Below are 20,399 nucleotides of genomic sequence, written 5' to 3'. Positions count from 1 at the left end.
CATTTTGGAGGTACGAATCCATCAACCTGATTTTACTTCGGGTCTTTTTTTAAGTTGTAATTTAATATTATGGACAATAAACTTTTTGAACAGTAGTGTATCTACCTAATATATATGGTATCTACACCTATTTATCTATGTTGCTGGCTGGTATTCTCAACAGACTTGTCCTACTCTTTAAATATAACACACATTTTCTTTTGTTTCATATTAAAACAACAAATATTTGTTTATTTATATATATAACAAACAACCTATTTAATCGACATTGTTATCATTATTGTTGCTGTTGTCTGTTGTATTCTTGTACATACAACAAATAACAAACATAACGTATGTGTTGTAATATTAAAGTAAAATTGTGAAATTAACACCATCAGTTAGTTGTTAAAAGTATTCCTTGGGTGTTCTATTTGAGCTACAAGGAAACTGTGCCTATTTTTAACTTCTATGTACAAATTGAGTTGACTCCAAGCGATATCTTATTCAAAGATGTAGGTACTGAGCAAGAAATAAATTTCAGCTTTGACTAGAATGAGGTTGATGAAATTCCGTGTGTACAAACCTACTTTTAACTCCTATGTACTAATTTAGTCAATTCTAAGCAATATTATCCAAAATTGCTCGAAAGATTGATTCAAGGACCCAGAACAGAGTGTACTATTTTCCCTTTCCAACTCCGAACAGAATTTATATGTCAGTCTTGACTCGAATTAGAGATAGATCCGCGGTTAACGTGGAAAATCGAAAATTTTTTTTCTATTTTTATTCACATTTCCTGAAATATTTCTATCATAAAACCTAACATCAGAAGACAATAGGCGCTGGATGGTTACAACTTCCTACTGATTTTCTTTGAAATTTTTCTCGATTAAGTCGAAATACTTTCAGTCGAAAATATGAAAGTAGATGAAAGATTACGAAGCCAACAATTAATATTGGCATTATGTCTGGGTCTGAAGTCTGTGGAATTTGTTAATAAAATTGTGTGCTTGAAAAATATATATTCTCAAATGAAAATAGTACCACAGAGAGTCTATGACGTCATCAGTTTGGTTTGTTTACAAAAATACATTTGGAAAGTCCGCCACTTTTTTAAAAATAATTTGATTTCCCATTCACAGGTGACGATTGTTTTCTAAAGTTTTACAATAGTTCTATTTCCCATTCACAGATAGTACTTGTGTACAAAAATTTAACAACAGTTCTATTTCCCATTCGCAGACAGCGCTCGTGTACTACAACTTATCAATAGTTCTATTTTCCCTTCACTGGTGGTATTTCGCATTATCAATATAAATTTATATAAATTATAAATTGAAAATAATTGAATTATTTTGGCCTGTCAAATATAAAAAATTAGCAAAGCAGTAAGAAAAATATCCAAATCATCACAGTTTTCTTGTCAGAAAATCAGTCAAAAAATTTTGGATTATATGCACGGTAGAACTTGTAGTGAAATGAAGTATAATTTTTGTCTAATACTGTACCAATGGAGATTTCATATACACAATACTCAGTCGATGATCAGTTTCTTACTTCTACTATAGTTGTGTCTGGTATTACCACAATAATCTAGTATATTATTGCGCAATCGCGAAGAAACTATCTAAAACAGAGAGAAAATAAAGTGCAGGCTGGGCCATTTGAATGAGAAAATAATTGTCAGCTAATTTTCAAAAAGTGTACTATACATAGAGGTGATGTGAGCGTGTTAACACCATGATTTTTACAAGGTGGGTAGTTGGTACTTGAAGAGAGAGCTATTATATTAAATATTAGTTGATTGGTAGTCTTAACACGTACACGTTTAGTGAGGTATATTAATCGATATTCTAAAGTAGGTTATTTTTATTAATGGGAAAATGGGAAAATGGGTATTATGAATCATTCTGCTTGGTCTGTTCAGTTCTCTTCTGTTCGTTTTTTGCTCTTATGCGGAACGAAATTGAGATAATGTTTTATAAATATTTAAATATTTTATGATATATTAATTTAAACTAATTAAAAATTTTAACAAACGCCTGACATAAACGGAAGCACGGAAAAATGGAAGCGTTTGGAGCACCGTAGCTCCTAAACGAAAGAAAACATTTTGATTTTTTGTTTTTTTGTTTGAAGGGTAATTTGTTTAAAAGTGTTCTTAGCAATGCTTTAAGAAAATCTGCTCATCATTTGGTGCGATACCCTAAGCCCTAAACATTTTCTTATTCCAAAATTGTTCAGATTTAAAGAAACCCCGACATAAAATCAGGTTTGATCTTTTCGTGGTTCCTAAACAGATAATCGAAGATAGTAAATGAGAATATTACGAAATAAATTTTGATTTTTGCCCCGATTTCCTAGATCAGTTTTTTGTATCTTATAAAAACGTATTTCAACTACCAAGTAATCATCATCAGTCTGAATTAGCTAATCGTAATTACTCTTATTATGTATGTTACTTGTTGCATATTTGGTGCCGGACTGCACGGAGTTACGAAATTTATTTCTTTTCTAGTTGTTATCCTGTGCGGAACCCTTTCTTGTTCCAAAACTGCCCAGATAATTTGTTACTTTTATAAATATTGGCCAATTAAAATTTTTTGCTTTTAAAAATTTGTTTATTTTAACCGTTTGTTCATATAGAATCCATTTCACTAATTTATATAAAAAATGATGCATTTATAGTTTTAAATAATTAAAACAATGAAAAATAAACACTTTTAGGTAAATATTTGCTACATTGGTGGAAAAATAATATTTTCATTACCCATAGAATCCACCGTTGGATTGTGTTAAAATTACTATTACCGAGTAATTATTTTAATGGACTATTTCAAAGTGATTAATATATTTGCTACTGTTAAAATGCATACCCGATTCTAAAATTGTCAGTTATGGCAGTTTAAGTCAGAAAAAACGTTCCAGTCCGTTATACACAAGCCAAGACTTGATTCTGGAAAAACGATCAACTAAAAGTTTATTCATTAAACTTTGTTGAATTTTGGGCTCTAATTGACAAGTCTTTTGGGGTTTAATTGAATTTTGGGCTCTAATTGACTTTATTTAGTGAACTAAGACATTTGAATTATTTCACTATATTGAATACGACTTATATTAGACTAGGTACCTTTAATACACGAACAGGCTTCGAAATTTTCGAACTTGAATATTTTAATATTTGCATTACTCTCGTGATAAGAAAAGTTCTCAAAATTTCTGAAGGACTTGAAAAAAATATATTTTTTCAAACTGTAAATATAATTATTTGAAGATAGGAAAATTCCCTACCACATATATCAATTGAAAAATATATTTATGTTTTAAATCGAACGTAAGCAGAATGCTCATAAAGCGAGTACTGACGGGTTAAAAGGTGGCCAAGTAATTCTGGCACACACTGTACAATATGCAATATTGTAAATTGTTATTGCATAGAAAGTATATGTTTCTAGATACACTTTTAGGTATCTACATTAGATAAATTACAAACTGGTTCTATATTTATCGATTCCATTATATTATTATATTCGATATAATAATAAACGTAGTTCAAACGTTTCATGAAAGGCACCTAAAATGTTTTTGGACTAATGGAGTAGTCATTCCATTTTCATACATGTTTGAACAGTATATTCATTTACATATTTAACTTTGATCTACATACATTCGTTTCAAAAAGATCAATTCTCTAAAATGATCAATAGACATGTTGACTAAATTTTCCACTTCATGTGAAGAATTCTCACTACTTTATAAACTAATTGTGAAAAAACCAAGAATCAGTTTCTATAGTAATTTTGATCCAGAAAAATTAAAAATCAGATTTATCTTCTCAGCTTTGTTCGATATCTGATAGGACAGGTTTAGAATTTAAAAAAAATAAATAAAAATTGTCACATTAGGCAGAATAAGTTTTTTTGAAGTAATTTTCAGTTTGATTTTCAGAGTCTTAATTACAGAAAAGCAATAAAATTGATGCAATATCAAATTTTCGGATAAGTTTCATAAAGATAATTGAAGTAATATGATATGAACAAATTATAGGGTAAGAGCCAAAGATTCTTACGATTTATTTACTACTTTTATTTGTTTACTAAATTTTTTGTTATAATAATTGTTGTTTTGTTATTACCATTCCTTCAAAGTGATTTTTATTAAATAATACGTAATTTAAAATGAGAGAAGGAAAATCATTCCAACCGGGTATCCCACGACACCGCTCGTTCTTTTATTATGAATCGTGATGTTAGAGTTTAAATGCAAGAAACAAAAGTTTTTCATTAATTTTTCATATTTATAGCATAGTTTGAGAATGTACTAAAATTAAATTTTCCCCCTTCAAAATATAGCTAAAGCACTTTTTATACCTCAACCAAACTTCTATACAAAGGGTTGAAATGATTGGGTATTTATGAAGCACTTTGATCTGTTCCTAAACGGAATATTTAGATTTACATATAAAGAGTTTAAGCATCTAAATAACACATAGTCTCTTGGCCTATTTTTGTATATAAAGCATAAAAATTATCATCTCAAATTCAGTTTAAGAAATTTTAAGTTAAATTGTTCAAACAAATATGAAGATTTTCAATTTGATCTTGGTAAGCTTAATTTTTTTTTTGTGTTTTTCTTAATTTCTTCTCATTATTAATCGTTTTCCCTTTATACATATGGAAAATTTTGGGTATTTTTTGGGTGTTTTCGATTGGCTTATAGACGTAATGGCATATTAATAATATTTAGATGGGTAATTGCAAGAGGTAATTTAAGAATCAAAATCAGATTTAAGAACTTACTGTATTATTAGCGGTTGCGGGAAAAAAAATTTTGTTCCTAATCATAGATTTCTAAAATTTATGCAAATATTTGCAACTTTAACAAACTGCACCCAGTAAATTTTACGGCCGCAATTAATTAGAGATGATGTACCTCTGGTATCGAGAACGGTTTCGTTAACTGTGTTTAGTAGTGCGTCATGCCGAAAAAAAAGCTGCGAAAATTGCTGATTTCAAGAATACATGAGTATGACATGTTTGATTTAAAGGGACCAAATTTTTTAAAGGTAGACTTTTACTCAAAGAATATGTGTTTAAAATTTCAACTTATGTATCCATGCAAATTTTTAAGAAAAAATTCATTGAAAATCGGTATAAAATACTTCTGCTCTTAAAGCGAAATCTCAAAAAACGACATATTTTGAAAGTTTTTGCTAACTTTCACTTGAAACGTTTAAAAAAAATAAAGTAAAAACCTTTTTTTAAGAAAGAAAGCATATTAGTAATGCCATCGAAAAGAAAAAAAGGATTTTTTAGCCCTGATGATGAATTTAATTATAACTTCATGAATGTAGACTAAAAATAAGAAATAAATATTGCGATATCTGCCTAGGTTTTCGAACTATCGAAAGCTCAATAATTAAAGAAAATTTTTAATTTTCGATATTTTGAAAATTACGCCAAATATCGAAAATTTTACTTATTGGTTCGGAAAAGCTAATAGATTAATATTCCGAATGTTATCCAAAAACGGATGTTGGTCCAATTTTTGTATATCCCTTTCGCTCCCCAGAAACAGTTAAATGTAAATTTTTTGAACCAAATAAAGCTACACGAGGTTTTTGTAGGTAATTTTACGTCAAAAAGGATGCTGTGATTTGTTCCTAAAGTTCATCGTTTTTGAGTCGTAATCAGTTTAATGTTTGAAAAATTTCCAGAAAGTCGGGTAAAAATAAATACTGTATTCTCGTTCCTTCTAAAATGAGGTGAACCATGTTTTCGATTTTTGTTTTATGAGCGTTCTCAATGAAAGGTGAAAAATCAAAAAAATTAAATACGTGTGTACCTAATCAAAAGTAGAACAAAATTTGAAAAAAATATTTTCTTAGTTTACAGTGTGTATATTCATGGTGGTCGAACATTGCCGATGTAATGCGAGGACTACATCTAAATTGGCAAATGGGAACAAAAATTTTAAAAAATTGTCGTTAAATAGGCAAAACAATCATCGAAGTTCTGTAAACGCATTAAGAAATCAAAACCATTTTGGAAGATCAAGACCGACTCGCAAACAAAAACACGATTATCCTACTAATAAAAGATATGATAAAACGATAACTGGCAAACAAAATATGGCAATTATATTTCCCCCCGGTCCAGGTGGTGGTCCTCCACAAATAATTACTCAGCAAGGAAATCCATCAATGTATCCTCAATTCCCTGGATTTTCACCCAACCACCCTGGTTATCCTGGACAAATTCCAGCCTTCGGTCCATTTCCATTTCCTCAAATCAACAGGCCACCACACCAGCATAATATAATGCACGAGCAAAAGGATTCACCTGAACTTTTATCATCCGAGGAAAATGACGGTTTATTATGGAACAAGGACCTGCATCAACACGGTATAATAGACAGCAGCGAAGATTCATTTGGATTTTCATCTGAGGAAGATGACGGTTTAACATGGAATAAAGACCCGAACCAACACAGTATGATAGACAGCGGCGAAGATTCATCTGGATTTTCATCCGAGGAAGATGAAGGTTTAACATGGAATAAAGACACGAACCAACATAGTATGATAGACAGCGGCGAAGTTTCATCTGAGTTCTCTTCAGAGGAAAGTGGCGAAAATGGCATGTACAGCGGCGAGGCCGAAAATAGTGAGGATTGTAATATAGTAATAAATATTAATTGAACCGAAAAATGTATTAAGCGTCAATTGGGGAACTGTGTGGAATAAAGGCGTAAGTGTGCTTACGCTCTTTTTGCTTCGATTCGTTTAAGGTCTCTAAAAACATATACCTTTCTTCCGTAGATTCGGTGTATTAAAGAGAGTCGGATCATCAGTATTGGAAAAGTTGAAAATTCTATGCATGAGATTTTTAATAGAAAATTCTCTTTAAAACAAAAATAGATAGCTCAAACCGTAAATTATAAGAAATTTTAAGCATAAAATAACCTGGAAAAAGATAAGATTCAAAATATCCTATTTTAATCTTTATGAGCGTTTTCTGCAAAATACACTGCGCTAATTTACGTCTTTATTCCATTCAGTTCCTTAATTTTTCTTTTATTTTCGAAGAAAATGTTATATGAATGAAATAATTTAAATAAAATAATATCAATAATACTACTGTCACTTTTATTTGCATATACCTCCCACTCCTCTCTCCATATAAATGGGCGATAAAAATTTTTTAAACCTGTAATTTCAAAATCAAGTTTTAAATATTGACTTCAAGCACTGTCGAATAACTAATGCTATCAAGTGTTCATAGTCCATGACAAATTCCATGTCGCGTTTTTTCAGACCGATAACTTAAATATGCTATTATCATGCTCATTTGAAAACGCAGCACTTTCGAAAAAATTCGTTGAGAGAAGTATGGTAAACTCGGCAAAAGGAAGCCACTAAGGTTTCAAGTATGTGGTAATCATTTTAGAAAGCACAATTTATATCACACGGTCTAATGGAGTCTTATAACTTTATGTACAAAAATCCATATCTCAATTCCAACCCAACCCATTTTTAGATTCCATTGCAGAAGTAACATATAACCTGGACAGCAGCAGATGGGTTCTTGATAGAGAAAATTGCACTGAGATCTGTTGTAGTTCAAGCTATAGTTTTTGATTTATTTTTGTAAATAAAGAATTAAAATTTTGTTTGCTTGAATGCGACTTTTGCCAACTGATTTTGACAAATTTATCAAAATAAAATTTCTTTTAACTTTGAATTTTTGCAAACTTAAAATTGTTTAACAACGCAATATGTATCATAAAAACCAACTTTTTTGTTAGTTTACAGTATTGTACATGTTCACGCTCGTCAAACATTTTGATTGTCATGCCATACCATCAACAAATTTGGTATATGGTATTGGACAACTATCGTCCAATAGGCATAGTAACCATCGAGGAAATATAAACACACTAAGAAAACAAAAGCATTTTGGAAGAACAATATTTGCCACACGCCAACAACAGTCTAAAAATTCTACAGATCAAAGATATGATGAAACACTAACCGGCAAGCAAAGTTTTAGAATTAAATATCCCAGCGATGGCAACCCAGGCTATACAATGAAACCTTACAACTTTTACTACCGCCCTGGCTATCTGTATTCAAGGAATCAACAAGGCTATCCCTATCATTTGAATTCATTATCATACTCATCGCAATCTACCGCAGGGTACCCTTTCAAACTACAAGGCAATGCCCCTCTTCAGAAAGAGAAGAAAACTTATTGGGGACGATATAATCTTTTTGTTTCTGATGAAGACGATTATGAGTGGGGAAACGAAGTGGATGATGAATGGGGAAACGAACAGGATGATGAATGGAGAAACGAAGACGATGATGAATGGGGAAACAAAGAGTATAATGAATGGGGAAAAGAAGAGGATGATGAAGAAGACAATGAATGGGGAAACGAAGGGGATTATGATTGGGGAAACGAAGATGATGATGAATGGGGAAACGAAGAGGGTAATGAATGGGGACAAGAAGAGGTTGATGAAGGCGACATCAAAGAGTATATTGATTGGGGAAACGAAGAGGATGATGAAGAAGGCAGCGAAGAGGATAATAAATGGGGAATCGAAGTGGGTGATGAATGGGGAAACAGAAAGGATTATGATTGGGGAAACGAAGATGATGATGAATGGAGAAACGAAGAGAATAATGAATGGGGAAAAGAAGAGGATGATGAAGAAGACAATGAATGGGGAAACGAAGTGGGTGATGAATGGGGAAACGAAGAGGATTATGATTGGGGAAACGAAGATGATGATGAATGGGGAAACGAAGAGGGTAATGAATGGGGACAAGAAGAGGATGATGAAGACGACATCAAAGAGTATATTGACTGGGGAAACGAAGAGGATGATGAAGAAGGCAGCGAAGAGGATAATGAATGGGGAAACGAAGAGGATGATAAATGGGGAAACGAAGATGATGATGAATGGGGAAACGAAGAGGGTAATGAATGGGGACAAGAAGAGGATGATGAAGACGACATCAAAGAGCATAATGACTGGGGAAACGAAGAGGATGATGAATGGGTAAACGAAGGGGATGATGAATGGGGAAACGAAAAGGATAATGAATGGGGAAACGAAGACGACTATGAATGGGAAATCGAAGAGGATTTTGAAAAAGGAAGCGATGATTATGAAAATTCTGGAGAACGAGATTATGACTTTCGAGATATTGAAGAGGATGACTTTGAAATCGACAATGATGAATCGAGTGACTCAAACAGTAAAGAAGGGTTACTAGCGGACGCAGCATCTAAGTACAAAGAAAATGACGGCTGTAATATAATAATAAATGTAAATAAATTAACCTAAAACTTTTTTAAGATTCAGTTAATAATGTTGTTTATTCTTTGTTTTCTATATATTCCCTTCGAAATGTTTTCTATTTAATAAAAATAATATACAAGTGCATGATTTAAATAAAATAGTTTTAACAAAATAATTTGGTTTATTTTAAATTTTAATACCCTCTGCGTACAGAATATGTAGGTACTAAAGTTATAAAGTTCCCAGTATAGGATAGTTGTCATAATGGGTCCAAAAATGGAAATCGAAATATTCAATATATCTTTACGTTTCATCGTTTTCAATGTATTCACACTTTCCGATTAACAATCGTGTGTTTATGTACAATGTCTAAAAATTTAAAAAAAAAAACCTGATATCTTATACCGTTTTGTTTTTATTTAAACTGAAAAATTGTATAACTCTTATCCAATCACACTTTACTACACAATCTTACAAGATATTGTAGTTCTTTTTAGTTTTTAATTTTCTTAAGATGGAATTCGCTTAACTAACATAGTTAGTTCCTGCCTGATGAATTTTATGCAAATTGTTGAAATTTAAAAATATTTTTTGACAGTTTTCAGTTTGCTGCATTACAATCTGCCAACATTATACTAGCTTTGCAAGCGGCAATGTTGTTACAACTGTTTCGAGAAATGCAAGAGAATTTCCATTGAACTTATACAATAATTTTCATAGTTTTCTAAGGAAACTAAAAATGTTGAAAGATGAAAAAATTACAACTTTACGAAAAAATGAAAGACAAAAAACCATTATGCTTTTACCGTTAATCAATTGGAACTCAATATATAGTTCGTATCCTGAACATGTCAAACCACTCAGACGGGACTTGGATACAGCTGACACTAACATACCGCATAATAGAGTCGCGTTTAAAAACACCAACATAAAGAAGAAAAATACGTCGACGACATTCAAAATTTCAACCACCACGGAATCTCTAGCAAAACGACAAGAACTTCAAACAAAACTAGAAGAACAAATAAGACGCAAAGAAGAAGAAGACAAAATACGAGCTCAGGAAGCAAGTCTTGAAAGACGCCGCGAATTGGATGCATATTTACAGGACTTGGATGAGCGAGAACAAATGAATTATGAATTTGATCAATTTGATGAAAATCCATTTGTTGTCAATGAGCGTGAATTTTCATATGAAAATGTTGATCCTTTTTTATCAGATTACGCATATGATCCGTTTTTACCAAATGACGAATACGATCAAAATTCTTTTGGAGACAACCATTACGACGATTTTTATTATAATAATCCATTCGAAACTGTTTACAATTAAGTTGGAATATTCTTAGAAAACATTATTTTAGTCGATTTTTTTTATAAATATCACATATGTCGATGTGCATCAGTTCTAACTGCTATCAAAAAAAAAAAAAAAAAAAAATACCCATTAGTTTCTTTAAGGTATTTCCAGCATGGTATTTGCAGTTTCTATGTTAAAGCAATGGTACAATTTTTTTTTCGACAGAATTTAACGAAAAATTAAATTTAAGAATTTAATAATGCTTACTATTAATTCCCAAAGTTTCAGAAATTTTGACCGTTTAAAATGGGAAATAATTATGCCAACGTCCCAATTTCGATCAATTTACGTCAAAATTAATATCTCGAAAGTGAAAATTAATTTCTAAATTTTTTTTTTAGAATTTTATTGTATAAACATTTTTTTCTACTTTTTCTTCAATATATAATAATATCATAAAAAATAGTTGGAGAGACCGGACATTTTACATGCTTTAAATGGGACATGACCCTCAAAATCTCGAACTTTGTCTTTAAATATCTCGCGATCTAAACGGTCAAAAATTATGAAATTTTAGGAATTCATAAATAAAGCTATTATAAACCCGAGAAAAAAAATTCGGCCAAATCTGTCGAAAAGTGATTTCATGCTGGTACTACCTTAAAAAAGACGTAGGTAATAAAGTCTTTAAAAATGACCTTTTAATTTTTTTTAAATTACACAATAATTTCTTTCGTCCTTAAATAAATGGCAAAGATCAATAAAAAGTAAATAAAATAATATAACCTTGTTTGAACAGATGTCCATAAACTGCATCTCCTTCGCAATGTTTTATGAAATGTCAAAACAATAAATATCATTTTTTAAATGTATCTTTAAAAATTATAGCCCATGTGTTATTCTTATATATGGGCTATATTATTGTCAAGTTTCTTTCAAATACATTCAGTAGTTTTTCCGCCAAATCGTAACAAACAAATAATTAAACACCCTTACTTTCACATTTATAATATATAGGGATAGGAACAGAGATGATATACAATAAATGGATTATTTTATTTGATAACAGATGGCACTTGTATTCAACGACAGCTACTTAATATTTATTAAGTTTCAACTGAATGGAACCGTTCCTGAGTATTATCACACATTGATTTACAAACCAGCATTTTCTTTATCTTTAGGTTTTTTTTCTTCTTGAAATGTTTTTTTACAAAAGTTGTATTATAAACTAACTACTATTTGACTCTTGAAATAAAATAATTTTAATTATAAAATTTTCCAATTTTTATTTTATACCCAATTGATATCCTTATTAACTAAAATATGTCAATTTGTCCAAAAATTACTACAAAGCTGGTTTGATATAGAGACAAATAATATAGTATCTATGTTAACCTAAATAATATTACAGTATTGAATAGGGCTTTCCACCAGAAGTATTGCGCGAATCACCAACTGCATTGACTCGTCCGCCATAACAATTGCTAAAGTTACCATTCCCAAAGAGTATAAGATGGAAGAAGAAGGATACAGGCAAGAACGTCAAGAACATTACTTTTTTGACAAAACGGTTAATCTCCTTCACTGGAAAAAAATTAATCAATGGTTTATATTCAAAGTTTAGAAGATTTCTTAAGATTTGGCTTGCGTGACTAAACTACCTCATGAAATCTATTCGTGAATTGAATTTCTGTAATCTGTAAGACTGTAAGATTAGACTGCTTGATGATAGTATTAGTTTTCAAAATAATTAATTTTTCATTACAAAATTTAATTCGAGTTTTAAAGAAATAAAAATTTTTTTTTTTTTAATGTATAGAATTTCGTAATTTAATGATAAATAAATCTCTACTTACTAAAACCCATTGAATAATCAATGACACTCTAAATAAAAATCTAGATTACTCATAAAATTAAAAGTGGTTAATATTTATGCTAGGTAGCGTTCATTTTGATTATATTTTCTGCACTAAACGAAGACTTCACTGAAATTGATAAAAAGAAACAAAAAAAAAAAGAAAAGACGATAGGCTGCCATGGGAATTAGAGACAGAAATAAAGACTTTAAACTTTTGAAATTCAGCAATTTGGGCCTAAGTTATTTTTTGATTGGTCTACTACAAAACCAGCCATAAGCTATAATAGATTAAAACGATCCACCCTGTATGGTATGTGGTATGCATGCCGCTTCCAAGGTGACGATTCAAACCATGGTAGCCATTAAATTAAAATTTTTACCCCCAATTAAATAATTAATATAATAAAATCGCTAAACGCGATCAGAATTTCGCTACCTTATAGCCTATGTACAAAAATAATCTTAATAAAATTTTACACAAAATAATATAACGCTTTTCAGAGTTCATTTATAAAAACATAATTTTTGAATTTAGGTACCTCTACCATGAGCAGACATTTGGAAAGAAGACATTCAAAAAGATCGTGTATGCAATTACCAAAACTAGCATTAAGTTTCAGAAATGGAGAAGTGTAAATTACAGAAAAACAAAAATCGGTATAAAATATGATACATCAACTGTGATTATTAGTATGTAGATAATATACCGCGAATTTTAGACGAAGAGCCAAAGATTTTTTTAGGCAGAAAATGTGGGTTTTTTTAGCTTTTGATTCTCTATCTATAAAGATTCTGATTTTTTTAGAAAATACCACGATATAATCTAATTATAAAGATTTCATCAAAAAATTTCTTCAAAAATATGCAATATTTCGTGATGTTGCCTATAATTTGCATGTTTCAATATGATAATGCAGTATGAAGCTATTGTAAACACCTTCAAATTCGAAAATGGATCAAAATATATGTGACCTAGCTTTTATTAGCTTATATTCAATTTTATTGAAATGACTCTAGTTAAGACATTCTAAGTGTACTCATCACATGTAAGATTATAGTAATAACGCTTAGAATGTGTGTTTTTAATGACATGGAGTAAAGGTACATATGAATCTAACAGAATCTTTCTACTTAATTTATTTAAAATATCTTTACTACCAAAACAAAATGAATCATTGGCTCTTGTTCTATATTTTAAATTCTTGCTCTCATCGTATAAAGCAAGCAAACATTCAATTAAAAATCAGTTATTAAAAAAATATGAAATCGTTGAATTTAAAAATATTTTAGTGTTTCAAATCAAATATGAAAGTTTCGAATTTTTTTTTGGTAAATTCAATTTTTAATTTTATTTTTTTACTTGCTTTTTGTGTTCCATCAATTAAGGACGTTGCGACAAAAATTACGTTTTCTTAGCATCATTTTTAAATCGTTTATATGCATTCTCATTAATGCCACATAAGCAGGTAAATTTTTTAAAACTCCCTACGGTGATAAATTTTTTGATTTGAGCTGTTTGCATTTTTAACATGTAAATGCTATATTGAAGTGTTTTTAAAGATATGCTTAGATATGTACCAAGGCTAATTTTCTTGAATTAATTGGAAAAACTTCATATATTCATTAACTAAAAATATGACAAATATTTTCCTATAAAGAAAATTTTAACAAGCGGCCCTCGTTTTTCCATCAAATACATATAAAATGATGAAATGAATTGCATTTGTGTTTTATTTCTTCTATAAGTGATTTTGTCTAAATCTTTAGGCATCAACATTTCAAAAACTATAATATCGAAAAATTTTATTATTAATTTTCGTCTAATTTTTCCAAGTTCTGACATAATTCATCCTGAAAATTTGAAACGTAAGTCTCAAATATTTTCATACACTCTGGGAACGTCCTTTTATCTGCAGATCTATTATAACTCATTCTTAGTACTATATACCAAAGCGTGGTTAAGTAACTAGAAACATTCTTAATCAGATTTATTAAAAATATTCGTATATTTTCAGTTCAGTTTCAAAAAAATATGCATTTTCAATATTGTTCCATTCCTTAAAAAAAACATCTGATTACTTGTCCCCTGACTTTTAGTGTTTTGTGTGTGATTGGATAATAACTGGGAATATCTCGGAAATTTCGCATCAAATAGAAATTTTGTAGAGATCTTTTTCGTTCGCCTAGATGTGCTTTTTTCGTTTTCCAATCGATTTTTTCAATATCACACGTACATTGAATATTTATAATGAACTGTCTTATCTGATTAGTCTTAAAAAAATACTTATAAAATATTTTGATTAGTTGGCAGTATGCAGTATTATTATTTCCAAAATTTGGTTATCAAACGCTTCAACCGATGTTTCTAACCGAAGATCACGAAGTGCTCGACCATTCAACAATTTCAACGAATTACGACGAGTATTAATGGGAATGGGAAGCCCAAATCGTGCAAAAGTTGTAAATTTAAATGAAAGTAGAATCAATGGGATACAAAAACATCATTCTAGACATCCTTCTAAAACGAACAATAATCTATATAAAGGTAAAAAACAAGTAATGGGCAAAGATATGACAATTATGATGTATCCACCTAACATGCAAGGCTTCCCAGGGATGGGTGGCTCACCAGGCATGTCTAGCGTACACCCACAACTTCAAGAAAACTCAAATGAAAATATTCCAGTATATGTTCCACCTTACTTAGATGAAGAAAATTCAGATGAAGACGATTCAGATGAAGATGATTCAGATGAAGAAGATTCATTTGAAATAAGTCCAATTGCTTCCTATTATCCAGAAGAAGATTCCAATGAAGACGATTCAGATGAAATAATTCCAGAATATATTCCACCTTATTTAGATGAAGAAGGTTCAGATGAAGAAAGTTCATTTGAACCTTCATATGATCCACATTATGAAGATTCAGATGAAGAAGTTCCATTTGAAGTAAATCCACTTGCTTATTATCCATCATTTTTAGATGAAGGAGATTCAGATGAAGAAGAATCATTTGAAAGAAATCCATTACTTTCAGATTATTTAGACGATGGTATTTCATTATTAAATTGGCCAGGGATCAGTCAGACTAGACCCTATCCCTTTGACCTTTGGCCTAGTCTAAATCATGGCATAGGCGGCGCCTCGAGTAGTGAGGCAAAAGAACGTTGCCAGATAAAAATCAATATTAAAAATAATTAGAGTTCGAAGAAAGATCATTGATGTATTTGCTTTAATAGTCAATTTAATTTTTTGTTTGATTTTTCCTTCGAGTACGTACTTTCTGCTTCTGTTGAGAGACAGAAAGTCCGAAATTTATGCTATGGTACCAAAGCATAAATGTCAGACTTTCGGCCTCCTAAAAGAAACCGCAAGCACGTACATTTGGCCGAAAATAAAGAAAAGTAGTATACATCACACGGGCAGAAAGCTTGAGAGCTCTGATCTGCGCGCCATCATATTTTTCTGCCCTTGTAGAGTAATATACTATTTTACTACTTTTTAATTATGCAAACAAAATTAGAATTCTTGTTGCTGGATTTACTGACAATCTTTTATTAAAATATTATTTGGTGTACATATTTGTATCATTTTCAATTCGATATATAAGATAAAAACATCAAAATCGTAAAAAATCAGTGAAAATCAATTCATCGAAATCATCGATAAAGGAAATTCTTACAACACTCATACAATAGAAAAATATTAAATTTTTCTTTTTTCCTAGTTCGTAAATTTATGTGACCCCAAACATTTTTATGAAGAATAGTTCAATTAAATTATATTTCAATAGAGCAACCATAAATTTACCAAAAAAATACACCATTCTTTTGAAGAAAAAAAAAAATAGAATAAAATCGTCAAGTATGTACAAAGACGAAGAAGCATTTAAATGGTTCCATTTTACAGAAGTTTATCATTAGTAACGTCGATTTCTAGGTATTGAATTCGAGTAGTCAAAATAAGTAAAAATTCTTCAAAAGTATATCGAGCCTTACAGACATTATTAAGCTCTAACTTCATTAATCAGAAAATTTTTTGCTATTCCCTAGAGAATCCTTGAATTATACGTACCAAATCCTTATCAGTAAAGAATTAAAGACACAGGTATGATTATATAGGTAACGTTTCCATTCTTAAAGAATATCGAAAATTGTAAATTTCATTTTTAGGTCTAAAAAATTTGAAGTAGAATACTTTTCCAACAAGCTTTTGTATGGTTTTTTTTTCTAATGAACTACTAAATACGTCCATTAATGGTCCAATAAACAAGCCGTTCGATAAAATTTCTTAGAACGCTCAATTAGACTCAACAGTTCATTTTTTTCCCCATTTTAAGAGACGGAACCATAAAAATGATTCGAAAAAAATTACAATAAAAAAGGAATCACCATATCAAAAGACGAGAATGTAAAATTTAGTAGCGCGAGCGAGGAACGTTTGTTATAGATAGGAGGAACAATAGTAAAGCGATGATTTTAAAACAGGGAGTCTTATCGATAAAGTTCTTTTCACAAATTAGGTAAGTATTGTAACGTTTTTTTTTGAAACTTTCTAGTAATTCAAATTATTATTACCTTTCCCAATAATATGTGATTACTTCTCAAATATTTTCAAAATTAATAAGCTTAATTATTTAAGAATCTTGTACGTATATCCAAATTTGAATTTTCACCCAACATTTGTGATTTACTTACACTAAATTTGACCCAAAATATGCTTTATTTTTCGTCATATTATGTATACTGTTAAGTTAACGATTTTAGTTTTAGTATAGATTTTGGGTTGATTCTACATTTATACCTCCAAAAGTGCAAAGAACAGTAAAAATTGTTAAACTTTTACAATAAGTTCAATGGATTTTCTGGGTTTTAAGTGAAACATAAAGCGAAGAATAATTTTTCGTTTTAAAAATAATTTATTTGCAGTATCTTGAAATTTTGGTACTAAAGTTATCAATCAGACCCAGCCGAGCTTTCGATTAATTGTTAAACCTAAATGTTTAGACTGCTCCGTATTATCGAAGTGTTTTCAATCGAATATTAATCAACCCTCGCAAGCAGAATGGCGAAATCTTTATTTGATTCAGTTTGGTACTGATTCTATGGCAAAAGTCGTCAAAGACTGTGAACATGTCGAGCTTAGATTGAGTTTCTGTTACGACAATTGAGGAAGTTTTAATATTTGTGTCATCCGCGTACATATAAAATTTATTGAATCTACTGATCATGTGTCCAATATGTGGTGACATCCTGTTTATATGAAATATATCTTTAAAGTGCAAAATACTTAAAATACAATGGAATACCCGGTCTTTGTATTGGAGCACGTTCGTATCGGCCTTTAGTGTCACCCAATCATAGAATTTACATATACGATAAGTTTACATTCTATCCTATAACTATTATTATAAATATAACTGTAACTGTGTTTGTTTATTTGTGTGTTGGTTTGTTACGCTTCCACGCAAAAACTGCTTGACGGATTTTTATGAAACTTCACAGTATTATAGCTTATACATCAGAATAGGATATCAGTTATAATTTATTTTAATATCTATTTCCGAAAATGAGGAAAACAACCCCTAAATATATTCACGCTAAGATTATGAAGTATTTACGCTCTAAATATGGGATTTTTCTCTTTGACGCATCATAATTAATAGAATACTTGGAAAAATTGTAATAATACGTCACAATTCTACTTCGGAAATTGAATAAATCAACCTCCAAAACAACCATTTTGAATCTATACATTCTACCTTAGAAAGTTGCGATTATTTGCATTGGACGTGAAATTTCATGAGACACATGGTAAAAAAATTGAGGAGTTTTAGTCTATACTAGCTTGATACCCGCCCGCTTCACTGGGCTTAAAAGTAAAAACCACCGCTTTATAGCCTCCACCGTAAACACTTGAAGGGATTGTTTTACGCAGCTAGAAGATATACACAGTTTTCAATTATTTAAATTGTAAAGTAGTCATAATTCATTGAGTATATCAGAAAAGGTAGCCATGAATTGTGGCATTTACTATTTTAAATTTTTACAGAAATATTTATGTTCATTTTCTGCTCTGTGATCATCATTTTGAACCATAAATTAAAGATGTCTATAAAAATTTAAAATAGTAAATAAGTGATTAAATTTATTAAAAATAAAAAATTTTTTTTATTATCTATATCTTTTTAATTTATAGCTCATTTATTATTCTGATTATTCGGATGTATGAGCTGTATTTCTGTACAGTTTCATTAAAAACCATTTGCTAGTTTTTGCGTGAAAGCAAGCGTAACAAACAAACACACAAACAAACATCCTTACTTTTTTTTTCCACCCAGTATTCGAAATAAAGAAGTGGAAACTTAAAAAAAAATCTCTCTGTTCTGATATAATGGCACAGATAAGAAAAAGCACTAAAATTTTTATGAATAAAGTTATTTTTCGGCAATTGTACCGACAATTTTAAAAAACGATTTCGCATGTGTAATACATCATCCCAATACAATGTACGCTTTTCTTTCTATTGTTAGTAAGTGTGAATATTATATTTTTAAAAATGCTTTTTCCTTCATGTAAATTTTTTATTTTTTTAAATGAAAATCTTTTTGTGAAAGGAGTTCAAGTTTTTTTTTCCGTCAAATTCTTGTTATGAAAACCGTTAGATGTTAGTACAGCAAGATAAGAAAGAGGAAACGAAATATAAAATTTTATGCTTACTATCATAAAAATCTTCGTAGTATTCAAGTTTCTTTAACAAAATACATCAACTATCAGAGACAGTTGTTTATATACTCTGGATATATTATATCAGAGTATATAAAAAAAATTTCCGCCCGAAGTATAGTCTTTCGATTACGTCTTCTTATACAAGATAATTTACTCAGATAAAGATTGTATCTTTGATAGAAACACTGTATCGCTCCGGCAGAACTCATCTGTATCCCAGAAGCATACTATCTCAATGATGAGATCTGGAAAGAAAATAATTTATGAGTTAGGCAACGCCACGAAAAAAGTTCAAGAAGTAGTTTACGTCTTCAGCACGCTATAAAAATTTCAGCTTGATATCTCTTTTCGTTTTTGAGTAAACGTGATGACAGACGGATAGACGACAGAAGACAGACAGACAGACAACCGGAAATGGACTAATTAAATGATTTTATGAACACCTATACCAAAATTTTGTTCATAGCATCAATATTTTTAAGCGTTACAAACTTGGGAATAAACTTAGTATTCCTTGGTATATTTCATATACATGGTATACAAATATATTTTTTAATTTTGAAGGCAAAAATTCGGTTGCTTTACGTTGTTGTGACGTTAGATACCTCAACCAATCTCTTATATTTGACGGACTTATCAGAAGTTCAGACGTTCAATGATCTCTAGAAAACAAATTGAACAAGACTTATAAGAATATCCGATGATTTTTTGAATTAAAAATTGTTTTTTTTTTTTGCCCCATTTTGTATTAATTTTTAGTTTTTTTTGTTACGAATACAAAAATCTAGAACCAGACACAAACAAATAATGACAAATGTTCTTTATCTGCTTCATATAATTAGTCAAATATTTATTTATTTAAATATACTGAGATTTATTTGACTTTCTTCAGTGTAAAATCCTTTTTTCTTATAACATCCTTTCTTAAATATAAAGGATGTTTTATTTAAGTTTTTTATCATCACGAATCAATTTTTAATTAAAAAATTTAACTATGACTCTGGTCCAGGATGGACGAATGCATAGGGGCTCCTGCCAATCAAATGTAAAAAAAAAATCAATCAGCAAATGGCTGATGAAATAAGCGAGCATGCGATCATCAATCTTAGATCTCAAAAACGACAAAGCTCAGAGTGCTTAGGAACCGTGTAAGTGCCGAGTAACAATTATGAATTGCATCAATTTTTATCTTTTATGAAAAAAACACAAAAGTTTT

At 30.2% G+C, this 20,399-nt stretch overlaps 3 protein-coding genes across 5 annotated transcripts; all 3 read left to right on the top strand.

The window, feature by feature from the left end:
• Nucleotides 1–4,532: 4,532 nt before the first annotated feature.
• Nucleotides 4,533–7,019, top strand: LOC123305924. 2 transcript variants are annotated; one of them, XM_044887763.1, is made up of 3 exons: nt 4,533–4,586; nt 5,870–6,731; nt 6,803–7,019. In XM_044887763.1, exons 1-2 carry the CDS (start codon nt 4,563–4,565, stop codon nt 6,680–6,682), a joined length of 837 nt encoding a protein of 278 aa, XP_044743698.1. In that variant the 5' UTR covers nt 4,533–4,562; the 3' UTR covers nt 6,683–6,731; nt 6,803–7,019. The 2 variants fall into 2 exon arrangements, with proteins under 2 accessions (XP_044743698.1, XP_044743697.1); XM_044887762.1 differs by having other exon boundaries at nt 5,870–7,019.
• A 784-nt stretch (nt 7,020–7,803) lies between these two features.
• LOC123295356 (bifunctional endo-1,4-beta-xylanase XylA-like) lies at nt 7,804–9,992 on the top strand. The gene is made up of 2 exons (XM_044876680.1): nt 7,804–9,321; nt 9,900–9,992. Exons 1-2 carry the CDS (start codon nt 7,804–7,806, stop codon nt 9,990–9,992), a joined length of 1,611 nt encoding a protein of 536 aa, XP_044732615.1.
• Nucleotides 9,993–13,723: 3,731 nt separating this feature from the next.
• On the top strand, nt 13,724–15,995 carry LOC123305952. Of its 2 annotated transcripts, none has more exons than XM_044887794.1 (2): nt 13,724–13,784; nt 14,760–15,995. In XM_044887794.1, exons 1-2 carry the CDS (start codon nt 13,761–13,763, stop codon nt 15,654–15,656), a joined length of 921 nt encoding a protein of 306 aa, XP_044743729.1. In that variant the 5' UTR covers nt 13,724–13,760; the 3' UTR covers nt 15,657–15,995. The 2 variants fall into 2 exon arrangements, with proteins under 2 accessions (XP_044743729.1, XP_044743730.1); XM_044887795.1 differs by lacking the exon at nt 13,724–13,784 and adding an exon at nt 13,831–13,921.
• The last annotated feature ends 4,404 nt before the right edge of the window (nt 15,996–20,399 follow it).

The sequence above is a fragment of the Chrysoperla carnea genome, chromosome 1 (assembly GCF_905475395.1).
Source record: "Chrysoperla carnea chromosome 1, inChrCarn1.1, whole genome shotgun sequence".
In the NCBI taxonomy this organism is placed as follows: Eukaryota; Metazoa; Arthropoda; class Insecta; order Neuroptera; family Chrysopidae; genus Chrysoperla; species Chrysoperla carnea.
Note: the sequence above shows the minus strand (reverse complement) of the source record. Positions and strands in the feature narration are given on the sequence as shown.

What these genes read in the sequence shown, in the direction of transcription:
- LOC123305924 (XM_044887763.1), top strand. Translation starts at nt 4,563, where the DNA reads ATGAAGATTTTCAATTTGATCTTG. An exon ending in AGATTTTCAATTTGATCTTG is followed by an intron (nt 4,587 to 5,869) that starts GTAAGCTTAATT and finishes ATATTTTCTTAG; the next exon opens with TTTACAGTGTGTATATTCAT.
- LOC123305952 (XM_044887794.1), top strand. Translation starts at nt 13,761, where the DNA reads ATGAAAGTTTCGAATTTTTTTTTG. An exon ending in AAGTTTCGAATTTTTTTTTG is followed by an intron (nt 13,785 to 14,759) that starts GTAAATTCAATT and finishes TATTTTGATTAG; the next exon opens with TTGGCAGTATGCAGTATTAT.
- LOC123295356 (XM_044876680.1), top strand. Translation starts at nt 7,804, where the DNA reads ATGTTCACGCTCGTCAAACATTTTGATTGTCATGCCATACCATCAACA. An exon ending in GCTGTAATATAATAATAAAT is followed by an intron (nt 9,322 to 9,899) that starts GTAAATAAATTA and finishes GACAGTTTTCAG; the next exon opens with TTTGCTGCATTACAATCTGC.